Below are 11,781 nucleotides of genomic sequence, written 5' to 3'. Positions count from 1 at the left end.
CTGGCTGCTAAGCTGGTGAAGCCAGCACCAGCCTGGCACAGGCAGCAGAGGGATGCGGGCAGCCCCTGGAGTAGCCCAGCATCAACCTCCTGCCTCTGCACCATGCCCAGGACAGCCACTGGAACGAAGGGGACATGCTTGCTGTGCTGGCACTGGAGCAGAGATATTGCGCTGCCTCGCCTACCTCCTCTTCCCAGAGGTGGGAGGACCGCAGCTCTGTCTGGATGCTTGCAGAAGGAGCGGATGCAGTTTAGCATCTGGAAGGAGGAGGGGCTGTGTTTGGTGAGCAACTCCAGTGATGGCCACATCAGGATCTGGGGCAACAAGCTGAATGCCCTGCCTTCACTGGGAGTCCCAGAGTGCTGCCAGGTGAGAGATGGGGACCCCCCCAACATCTGCAGCCAGCTACCAAAGGTGTGCCTCAGACACAAGTAGGCAGCTCCTCCACCAGCGAGGGTATGGCTCCTCCATACCCACAGGGTTTAACCTGCAGGAAGGGCACTCAGATGGGAATATGTAGCTGCAAGTCACTTCTAGTGCAAACGGGGAGCACAGCTGGCACCTCCCCAGCCCCTCAGTCCTGATGGGGACAGGAGAAGCTCTGCAGGAGGTGGCCAGCCCCTTGCTTGGAGGGGAGCAGCCCTTGGCAGGCAGAGAGAGGGAGCAGAGCCCGCAGCAGAGGGGGGAGAGCAGGGGGAGGCAGAGCAGGGGGTCAGGTGAGTGTAAAGTTGGATGAAAGGATGAAGACATTGAACATGAGAGAGAGAAAGAGAGCCCCAGCCCACAGACATTGCTTTTGTTTCAAGCTCCGGTTTCTCCCTAGCTGCTGGCACGACTGTGGAGTACAGACCCAAACACGGGCAGACACCAGGACCCATGGCTACAGAAACGTGCCAAATCTCTCCCCCTAAGGCAGGGGATGCCTCTCTGGCCAGCTGCTACTTACGTTCCTGTCCGCCGCTCTCCTGGGCCAGGTTCTCTTTGCTCTTGTAAAATGGAAACTTTCGAGAGAGGCGGAAACTCTTTTTACGTTTCGTTTTGATCGACTGAAGAACATGGAGATGGAAGGGAGGACAGAAAAAACAATGACGTTTAACATAGGTGGGAAAAATTAAAATGAAGAGACAATGAGGAGCTGTGTCAGGGCAGTTACCCTCAAATGAAATAATGGAGATTACATGAAAACTGTAATGCAGGAAAAAAATTAAGTGTGGAGAACAACACGTGGTAGGGATGCTGGGAAGCTGATGGGGCAATCAGCAGCTCTGCAGGGGTAGCCAGGCTGTTCTCCCTTCCTTCTCCGCTTGCTAAGCGCTCCGTGCAAGGGCAGCCACCTTCACCTGCATGAGCTTCCTGCAGTCAGCTCCCAGCCACGGGCCACAGTGCGACAGGCTCTGGTCCCCCACCACTCCAATCAGGGGTCCTTCCCCCGTGCTTTCACACCATCCCGGGCTCCTCTGCTCACCTCCTGCACAGTCACAGAGGATTTGTGGCAAGCAGATGCGGGCCTAGGGCCAGCCATGCTGCTCTCTGCTTTGGGATTGCTCCAGCCACCCCAGCAGGAGTGGTAGCTGGGCCTCATCCTGCCCCCGCTAGCTACTGGCTCCAGGCGCCCTGCTGAGCCCCAGTTCGGCACTTACCCTGTTGGACTCAATCATGCCAGTCCGGGCGTGGAACTTCACCGTTTTCAACCGCGCTCTCTCCTTCTTTTCCACCCTGATCAGAAATTAAAGGGGAGAAAGAGCTGCTAGCCCCATGCATGTGCCCTCTGTGCCACCCACTTGGCTCCCCAAGCAGCTCCGAGCACCCTTGGGTGGTGGCCCTGCTCCTTCCCAGAGTTACAGGGTGGAGCTGCCTGCCCAGGGTCTGGCCAATGCCAGCATCTGCAGGAGTAAGAGAGGGGACAAGCCAGCCTTCCCGTGAGGGGAAGGATGGATGACAGAGATGGGGTTGGCTCTGCAGACCTGAAGGCAGTGGCAGCCAGCTCCTCTGCTCCCTGCAACTTCCCATCTCATAGGACCCAGCTCACAGATTTGGGCTGGTTGTAAGAGGACACAAGGAGCAGCCTGCAGTCACTGCTGTGACTCTGCTCTCACTTGGAGCCCAAGACTGGCTTACACCAGCTCTCCATCCCCACAAGGATCATAGAGGGGGCTGAGCATTCCCACGTCACCTGGAATCTCACCTTTGGAGCTTTGGAGGACATCTCCCCAGGGACACCTGCATGCAGCCCGAGCTTGCAGCCAGGGTGCCCTTCATATTGCACTGCCAATGGAGGGGCAGGTGGGCTTGGGACCACAAGGAGATCCCACCCTGAGCAGACCCCCCAGGGCTGCAGGGCTCATGGAGGCTCCTCCTGGAGGAGGCACCACACGTGACAGCTCCAGCTGATGGACACTCACCTTTTCTTGCTGGGGATGACTCCGATCTGCTCGCTCTCGCCATGAGGCGTGACAAGCCTGGCCTGCCACCACTCATCGTCAGAGGCATTGATGACGTGCAGGATGTCCCCATAGGAGAAGCTGAGGCCCTGGCTGGGCAAGCAACTGTCCCGGGTCCGGTCATAGTCAAACAGGGCTCTGCAGGAGAGCAGGAAGAGGAACGATGACTTCCCCAAGCATGGCCAGGCAGCAAGGGCAGCAGCACTGCTGACCTCACAGGGTACTGACACCTTCATACCTTAAAGGATTTAAACCCAAACTTTGGGGAAGCCTCCTGCCGAGGTGAGCGGCGCTGCACAGCCACCAGCACGCCCCTCACACTGCAGGCTCAGCACAAGCCCCGAAGTGTGCAACACAGGAATAAGAGCACTGGACCAAACCAACTCGCTCTTGGCCTTCGCTGCGAGAGGCACACGAACCACAGATGCATTGAAGGCAGCTGTGGTTAGTGAGCAGGCGAAGCTCACGCAGCCTCAAGAAAGCAGCAGCACACAGGAGGGCAGCGGGGAGCTGGGGTGTGGGGCTGCTCCCCACTGTCCCTCCCTTGCAGGGCCAAAGAGCAAGTTGGGGAACATCAGACCCCACTGGGTGGTAGCACAAGCAGAGACCACAGGGTTTGTTGAGCACACACTTTATGTACAAGGGTGCATTAATCCAGAGCCTGTGAATTAGGACGCATCTAGGGTATATATATCTGCTTCCACAACTGATCCTTTTCAGACTCCTAAGTACTTCCCCTGCAAACAGTTTATTTAGTTCAAAATTATCTTCAATATTAAACTAACCAGCTACAGAAAAGACGATTACTTTTTTTTTTTCTTGAAACTAGAGGAGCACTAATACCCTTCCTGTGCACACTTTATCACACACAGCACTGCAGCCCGTACCCACAGGCTGCTCTCGGTGGCTTCACGTGCAACTCATTCTACTCATGTCAGATCTCAAACCGCGTCTGCTTTGATATATCCACTTTGCAACAAACCAAACCAAGGGAACAGTCACTAAAAGCACTGCTGCTGTCAGCACAACCCCCGTGTTTGCTCCTAGGACACTGGCCCCGCTCAGCCACTGGGTGGTAGCACAAGCAGAGACCACAGGGTTTGTTGAGCACACACTTTATGTACAAGGGTGCATTAATCCAGAGCCTGTGAATTAGGACGCATCTAGGGTATATATATCTGCTTCCACAACTGATCCTTTTCAGACTCCTAAGTACTTCCCCTGCAAACAGTTTATTTAGTTCAAAATTATCTTCAATATTAAACTAACCAGCTACAGAAAAGACGATTACTTTTTTTTTTTCTTGAAACTAGAGGAGCACTAATACCCTTCCTGTGCACACTTTATCACACACAGCACTGCAGCCCGTACCCACAGGCTGCTCTCGGTGGCTTCACGTGCAACTCATTCTACTCATGTCAGATCTCAAACCGCGTCTGCTTTGATATATCCACTTTGCAACAAACCAAACCAAGGGAACAGTCACTAAAAGCACTGCTGCTGTCAGCACAACCCCCGTGTTTGCTCCTAGGACACTGGCCCCGCTCAGCCCACAGCCCGACATGAGCCCAGGCACTGCAAACACTGGCTGGTTGCTGGTTTAATCCCAGCACTAGCGAGCCTTCCTAAACCAGGAGAGACACCCTCTGCCCTGCTCATTACTCCCTTCCACTGCGGGGACTCCTAAGGGGGTCTGAAAGCAACAGAGCAAATGGGAGCGCCAAGGGACTATGTGGCAGGTGCCCATGGAGCAGCAGAGCTGGGAGGGCACTTCTTCAGGCAGATCCTTGCTCCAGCGCTGCCAGGGGAGTGCAGGGTGATGAAACCTTTCAGGTCATTTGGGACTGGGTCAAGGCAGCTGGTCTTGAATGGGGAGGAGGAGGAAAAGAGGTGCTGCCCTGTGGCTCAGGGAAGACTCTTGGGGACAAGACTCAATGCAGCCCTATACAACCAGGTACATCCAGCCAACAGGTCGCACCCCCTTTCCCAGTTTGCTCAGGACTGGGGCAGCTCTTGTGCTCTGTCCCTCTGCACCCAAGCACAGCCCCCGGCACACTGGAGTCAGCAGCAAAGCACCACAGGGCGCTTTGGCCAGAGGCAAGCAACTCTTGCAGGCAGCTCCTGGTGAAAAGATAAGGCTTCGTGTGGCCGGCAGGCCCCTGCGAGGCCAGTGCTGTCGGGAGTGAAGCACAAACAAAGGCCCCAGGGAACTGGTCAGGCCGGTTCCCAAACCAAGGCAGGCTGCGGGGCGCCCTGCCCACACCCCGCACCCTGCCCTGCAGAGCAGCGCTGGCCCCGCAGCTCCCTGCCTCCTCCCGCAGCAGCCACTGGCGTCCCAGGGCAGGCACAGCAAGATTTGTGCAAGGGCTGGACACCGGTTTTTGCTTCCCCAAGGTGTGATGCTCCCGGAAACCAGCCCCTGGCCATGTTGGCACCCAGGACCCACCCTGGCTGGGTGCTCCCCAGGGTGCGGGGGCCAGAGGTGGCGCGGTCGCTCTGCTCTGCCCCCGGGGCCAGCTCGCTGCAAGAGATGCCAGGAGAGCAGATGGTTTGGCTGGAGGGCAGGGGAGCAGTGCCAGGGACTTGACACGGCCTCCTCCCCGTGCCCAGGCACAACGCCCGCCTGACCCCCATCCCAGCCTGGCACGGCCCCAGTGCTGGTGGACTTTGCCCTGCAGCAGCGCAGGCAGGCGGTGGGCAGGGCACGAACCTGCCTTGCCCCTGCCTGTGCTGCGCCGCTGCAGCTCCGAAACACGTGGTGAGCACCTACACCCCCAAATCGGCTCCAGCAGGCACTCAGGTGCCCGGCTCCAGCCCTGTTGACAACACGCGGGGTGCAACACAGCCTCACAGGGCTGACTCAAGCAGTTGGGTAGCAAGTCCTGTAATTGATGTCCTGTCCGCAGTGCAGCAGCTCAGCTGGTTTCGGGTAAACTGTGCTCGAAACTACCCCGCCCAAAAGGGCTGGAGCAGCCTGGGCGCCTGGTGGCTGTCGCAAGCACATTTGTGGGATGCGCAGCCACCAGAGCCAGGAAGGGTCGTGGAAGGTCACGCTAGGGCAAAGCTCTCCCCAGGGATCACCTTCTCAGCAAGGCACTGCCCAGCTCCTATCTGAAGCCACTTGGGTGTATGTGAGTGGACACAGCACTGCAGAGGCCAAAGCCACGTGAAGGGATGCATCAAGATAGGGGAGATGCTACAAACAGCCTGGAGGCAGCAGGGAGTGCTCTGGCTTGCGGGCATGCCCCAATATGTGCGGCACCTATCCAGGCAGGGAACAGGAGACTCACAGGCTCAACTCAATCTGGACCCAGCCTAAACCCTGCTCCATCCACAAGGACACCCATGGGACAAGCAGGGGAGCAAGGGCAGGACTAGCAAGAAGGTGTTTATTCAACATGGCACCCAGGCCATTGCACACCCACAGCATGGAGCCCCAAGACTCTAAATCAGGCGAGATGCCTGCAGAGCCTCATGGGAAGGCAAGAATTGCAGGAACCCAGAGCTTCAGCTTTCCCCTCCTGCCAGGCTGGGCTTGCACTGGGTCCAGCAACAGCCTGAAGCCCCTCTGCATGGAGCAGCGATGCAGTGGGAGATGCAGGCTGAGGCTGATGCAGCCTCAGCTCTTGTCATCCTCCCCACAGCGAAAGAGAAGCATCCCCTGCTGCTGCCAGCTCCCACCTGTAACAGGCTGTGCAGGGTGCAGATTTACAGGATTATTTTAATTACCAAGTTAAAATTACTCATTAGCTGTCACCCCACTGGCACTGTGGCAGGCGAGAGATGGCAGGAGGCAGGCAGCGAGCAGGGGTTGTCCTGGTGGTGCAGGACTTGCAGCTGTTAGAGCTGCATGGCTGCTTAACCCCTGCCTGCCCTGTACCTGGATCGGGACCAAAAGCACATCGCATTGAGGGCTCAGAGTAATAATCCTCCTAAGAGCTCATCTCCTCTCCAGCCAGATGCTGCCACAGGAATGGCGAGAGGAGATGAGGAAAAGCCTGTTAGCAGGGAATGGTTCAAGGAGAGAGCCCTAAACGCTGCCCTGAGCTACCCAGGGCAGAAGCGGTGCTGGATGCCTGGCATTTCCCTGTTTCCCAGTGGTCCTCAGTGGGTTGGCCTGGCCAGCATATGCCCAGGGCTCTGTAGAGACATCAGCACTTCCCAAAGCGGAGCAGCCCTTGGAAGAGGCACTTGAGCGCCGAGCACTCAGCCCTGGCAAATCAGTGCAAAAGTACAGCTTTCCCTGCTGCAGCCTCTGGACTTCACAGTAATATCACGCTCACTTCCCTGGCCTCCAAAACACCCACCCACAGAGGTGCTGAAGGGCCCAGGCTGAACCATCCCACCCTGCACCCCTCACCATGGGGATATAACCAACCCCGGCTGCCTGGCGCAAGGGGGGCTGAGCCTTACCGGACATAGAGAGATCTCTTCTCGCTTGTCCGGAGTGAGCCGGAGCCAGAGCTCATGCTGCTGTTCATCATCTGCTCTCTCAGGTCGTGGATCTTTGACTCAAAGCGGCTGTACTCTGTGGGGAGAGAGGTGGTCAGTGAGACAGGAGCTGCCCCTGAGCCACCCCCCCACCGAGCAGGGCACAACCAGTAAGCGCCGAGGGAGGCAATGACAGCCTGTCCATGGGGCATCTTGCCCATGAGCCCATCTGTTCCCACACGAGAGAGGATGAAGCTGAAGAGGCTGCGGCCCACTCCTGTGGGAGTCCAGGCAGGGCACTGGCTGCTCCCAAACCCACCCCAAACTCCCGCAAGGGCAGCTTGGAGGGCTGCCGAGACCTCCACCACTACCGAGCCGCAGGGCAGTGAGGGAAAGGCTGGACAGGGCTCAGCAAGCCACTGAGCCACAGCGCGGTTCAAAATGTGCAAAGAAAGAGAGCCCCTCCGGGAGACCGTCCCCCACCGGCTGGAGCAGCAAGGCACGACTGCAGCTACCGGGGAGCCCCCACCCAGCGCTCTGCCAGCAGCGGAGCCCCCTCTCTCCAGCAGACACAGGGAAGGGGGAGGCAAAGCATGGCCCCTGCCCACGAAAGGGGAGCGGGGAGGAGGAATTCACCTTCTGCTCATACATCCTGGCAGCAGAGACCTGCAGGAGGAGCCAGGGGACCCTCCAGAAGCTGCTGCCACCGCGGCAGGAGCAGCAGCCACCCCAGTGCCTGCTGAGGCGCCAGGCGCCAGCCCAACCTTCAGCTGGGTGTAAAGGTCGGAGGGTGGAGACACCAGCCCTGCTTACCCAGGGCCGACTGGGAAAGGTTTGCTGGGCGGTGAGCAACTGTGGCACCAGGGGAGGTGCCAGCAGCACCACAGCCCACTCTGGCAGTTCTCACCCTGCACCCTTGATTTTGCCCCCTGGGTACACCCTGCACCCTTGATTTTGCCCCCTGGGTACACCCTGCAGTTACATCCCCACGTCCTGGTGAGAGGGGACCAGTCTCATCTCTGCTGCAAGACTTGCATAAAAAGCCTTCTTCACAACCCAGCAGTTCAGATGTGGTTTGGGGTATTTTTGTGAACCGGAGCACAGCAGCTCGCTGAAGAGCAGAGCCCCAGCAGTGTGGGGGACGGTGCAGGCTGCTGCCTGGCCTGCAGTGCTGCATCGCACCAGGGGAGCGGGAACAACACACTGCTAAGAAAGGCACTGTGGGCTGCGTTTGAGAGCCAGCCCCCCACTGCGCAAGGGGAGAGAAGACTCCTGGTGCAGATGCAGGTGGGGCTGGGATTATGGGGTTATGCGGCTGCAGTTTGGCATTTCCCGACTCTCCAGCCCATCACTCTGCAATGGGACCCACCTGGGCATCCCCCTTCCACACCCAGCTGCCAAAGATGCATTTTTACTTAAAGACTGAAAAAAAAAAGGCAATATACACCAAAACCACCAAGTAGCACACGGGAACTCCAAAGGTAGCCCCTTCCCTTGCCACAGGACATCAAGACCCTGCACGCCAGGCAGGGTCAGATGCTTAATGTGGAGGTCACCAGGCTGCCCCCAACCCCATGCAGAGGGGCACCCACCGCCCCTGCCTGCCTCCCTAAGAGGGAAACACAGAAGCAGCCAGGCATGGGCAAGGCTTATTTTATAAGAAAACTGAATTCTGACACCAAAGCAGCACTTTTGCACTCGCTGACCTGCACTGGGGATTTATGGAGTTCCTGGCAGAGGGAAGCAAGCTTCATCCCCCTCCACACCTCTTGCCCCATGCTGGGGTAGGCCACAGCATCTGTGGAGCAGCTCATTCTGCCCCAGGATGCCCATGAGTCCTTATATCCCAGAGAAGTATCTGTCAGAAGCGGGTACAGCTGCTCTGTAAATGCTCTTTGGTATGGAAGGGCTATTTCCCCCAGAAAGCTGCTGAACTGGGCACTACAACCCCTGTGCCAAGCAAGTCATCCCAAACCCCACCAGGGGCACAGACTCTCTGCACACCCCAGACCGACAGGACTGCTGTTCCCCACCACGCAAGCTCACATCCCTGGCATGGAAGACACATTGCCTGGGCTCAGGCAGGCAGTAAAGGGCAAAAGCAGGTTTAGCCACCACTAGCATCAGGGCGGGGATGTCAGAAGGGCAACCTTTGGGTGCCACCGCCCTGCCAGCAATTGCGTCCCCTGCATGCAACCCAAGGGCAGAGCTCTCAAACGCTCCCGCCTCAGCTGGGACTCTCCATGGAGTGCTCGCTGGAGTGGCCACACTGCTTGGAGGGCCTGGGAAAAGCCCACCTGCATGACAAGAAGCACAAAGCCAGGCTGGATGCAGCAAACCAAAGAAGGACACAGGGGTTGCTCTAGCTTTATCCCCCTGGAGAGCAAATGCAATCCCATCCTAGGGAGGGTCTCCCAAGGAGCCACCAACCCATGCTCGCTCGGACTGCAGGAGGGCGCAGCAGCAGCCAGCCCCAAAAGCAAGCCCGCCACCCCCGTCCCAGTGCAGGGGAGGCGAGGTTACCCCAGGAGTGAGCATGGAATGCTCCCAGCTGCCACTGGCCCCCCTTATCTGCACACTGTAGCAGCCTCCAAGACAATTACCGGCAGATAACCCCCAGCAAGGAGCGCTCCTGCCTTTATTCCCAGGCTCATGGCCACCTTGCCTCCACATCCTGGAAGGAGATCTCCCACGCAGCTGAAACTTGCCTGGGAAACTTGCCCACAGCGCAGCAGAGAGGTGAGCCATGGCTGATCCCCACCTCCCCAGCATTCCTACAGGACCCAGGTGCCGGACACATTCAGGACACACTTATCAAGACTGAAAAATATGCAACAGGTGACCGGGCGCCTCTTGCTGTGAGTGCCACCATGGCGCTGCGCCACATGCCAGGAGGGGCAGGACATTTGCTATTCCCACTCAGCAACTTGATAAAAACACCGCTCCACCCTCCCGCAGCTCTTCCCTTCCCAGGGTGTGGGTGCCCCTGGAGCTGGGCCTGATCCTGCACCACAGGGTGACCTTGGCGCCAGGAGCAGGACACGGCCCTGCATGCCCGAGTGCGTGCAGGTCACAGACCATTAAGATCAGGCAGGGATCGCCTGCCTGCACCAAGGATCCCCAGCACTGCACAGGCTCATGTGGTGCAGCTGCAAATACACCCAGTGAAGCCAACAAGACGGCGGGTCTGCAGTCAATTTCTGGGCACCAGGAGACAGTGCAAGAGGCGATGACACTGGTAGAGAAGGGAGCTGCACTGGAAAGCAACCCCCAAGCATGCCTAAAGCCTTGTGCACGTGCCCTGTTCTCTCTGGCATACGAACCCCCCTACCCAGGGCCAGGCCGGCTCCGCGAGGCCATCAGCAGAGTCCGGGGATGCTTGGCCACAAGTTCCAGCCCAGCCACCTGCAAAAACTACCCCCAGCTCCATCCTTCCCCTTCAGCCCGGCATTTTATTGCCCTGAGCCCTCACATCTTCCAGTTGTGGGTTAAAGTACAGACACCTCCCTGCACAGGGCACATGTGCTGCAGGCCCAGGCGAGCAGAGGGAAGCATGGCCATGGAGAAAGCTTGGAGGCTTCTAAAAGTCACCGTCCAGCCCTGGCACTTCCATTTGAGCAGCCAGCTCAGAGAAATGCTGTCACACAAGTTTTTGTATTTTTAGGTGAGGAATATCAAGGCTTTGTTGCACAGGGCATAAGGAGGGGGAATTGCCAAACCCAAGCACCAGTGATAGCAGCAGCCAAAGGTCAGGGAGAGAAGTGCTCAGAGGGAAAGGACATCACAAACAGCTCAGAGGCACCATCACAGTGAGCAGTGTCCTCCTTCCCCTCAACAGCATGCAACAGTGCTCAGAGGTGCTGTGCCAGGTACAGGTGCTCAGAAGAAAGGATGGCAGCTCCTCTTTCTATCATTCCCTGGTTTTGTCTTTGCTTCCTTCCACTCCTAGTGCCTAGCAGGACCTCACAGGGAGGGCACCCCCACGACCTGCACAAGCACCCTCTCTGCTCCAAAGGAGCCCCAAGGCCAGACGCAGAGCACTCATCCAGCACCCCACAGGCAAGCCCTAGTTGCACTCACCTACGAGACACAGGCACCATCCTCCACCTCTGCTAGCAGGAAGGAACTTCTCAGATCCTACAACCCAGCTTTCTTGCTCTTTCTACAGCCATGATGCACACAGAAAAGGCAATTATTTGGGAGCATGCATCCCCTCAAGGCGACCCAGCCTCACCTGCACCTGGGGCTCATGCCAGGGAGACCTTTCTCCTTGGCTCCCAGGCCTTCAAGCCTCTGGAGCGCTGAGGTCAACTCCCAAGATACAACAGTCTGCTTCACAGCAGCAACGCTGCCTCCCCGGACGGCTGCAGCCCGTGTGCCGGGTGCTGCTGCCCACACGTGCCAGGAGCCATCGCAGACCTGGAAAACCACTGGCTACAAAGCACTGACATTTCAGCCTCAGTCTAAAGGAATTTACAAAACATCTTGTCCTGTTTGACATTTAGGAACCTCTCTTGGTTGGTGTCTTTGCCAAATCTCAAGAGGCAAAGGGAGCCAGAAATACAAGAACATTAAGTGCTTCCTGGAAAGAAAGAAAGGAAGAAAAAAAAAAAAAAAAAGCCAAAACAAACAAACCCCACACCCAGAGCGCACCCCCGAGCAACGGCTGCATGCCCTGCCATGGAACAGAGGAGGAACAGCAGGGACAGGGACCCGCAGGGCACTGCCCAGCGATGCCACCGAGGAGGCACAAGGTAAAGGGCAGGCGAGGGGCGGCACGTTGGCCTCGGCGGAGAGGAGCGGGGGGAGAAAACCAGCAGGGCCCAGGAGAGACACCTTCACCAGGGGACGTGCACTGCTGCATCCCGGCACCGGCCCGGGGCCCGCGGGACGAGGCGACAGCACGGGG

At 57.9% G+C, this 11,781-nt stretch overlaps 1 protein-coding gene across 1 annotated transcript in view; it reads right to left on the bottom strand.

Annotated features, from left to right (window-relative positions):
- Nucleotides 1-11,781, bottom strand: part of DLG3 (discs large MAGUK scaffold protein 3) — an 82,930-nt gene that overhangs the window by 10,310 nt on the left and 60,839 nt on the right. Inside the window, exons 13-16 of the mRNA XM_035892133.1 lie at nucleotides 6,855-7,101; nucleotides 2,403-2,579; nucleotides 1,641-1,716; nucleotides 947-1,046 (exon numbers count right to left, since the gene is read on the bottom strand). Coding sequence (XP_035748026.1) covers nucleotides 947-1,046; nucleotides 1,641-1,716; nucleotides 2,403-2,579; nucleotides 6,855-7,101 — 600 coding nt within the window. The remainder of the gene's footprint in view (nucleotides 1-946; nucleotides 1,047-1,640; nucleotides 1,717-2,402; nucleotides 2,580-6,854; nucleotides 7,102-11,781) is intronic.

This window comes from Egretta garzetta, unplaced genomic scaffold (assembly GCF_000687185.1).
Source record: "Egretta garzetta isolate BGI_Z169 unplaced genomic scaffold, ASM68718v1 scaffold404, whole genome shotgun sequence".
Lineage (NCBI taxonomy): Eukaryota > Metazoa > Chordata > Aves > Pelecaniformes > Ardeidae > Egretta > Egretta garzetta.
This window is presented reverse-complemented; position numbering and strand designations above follow the sequence as displayed.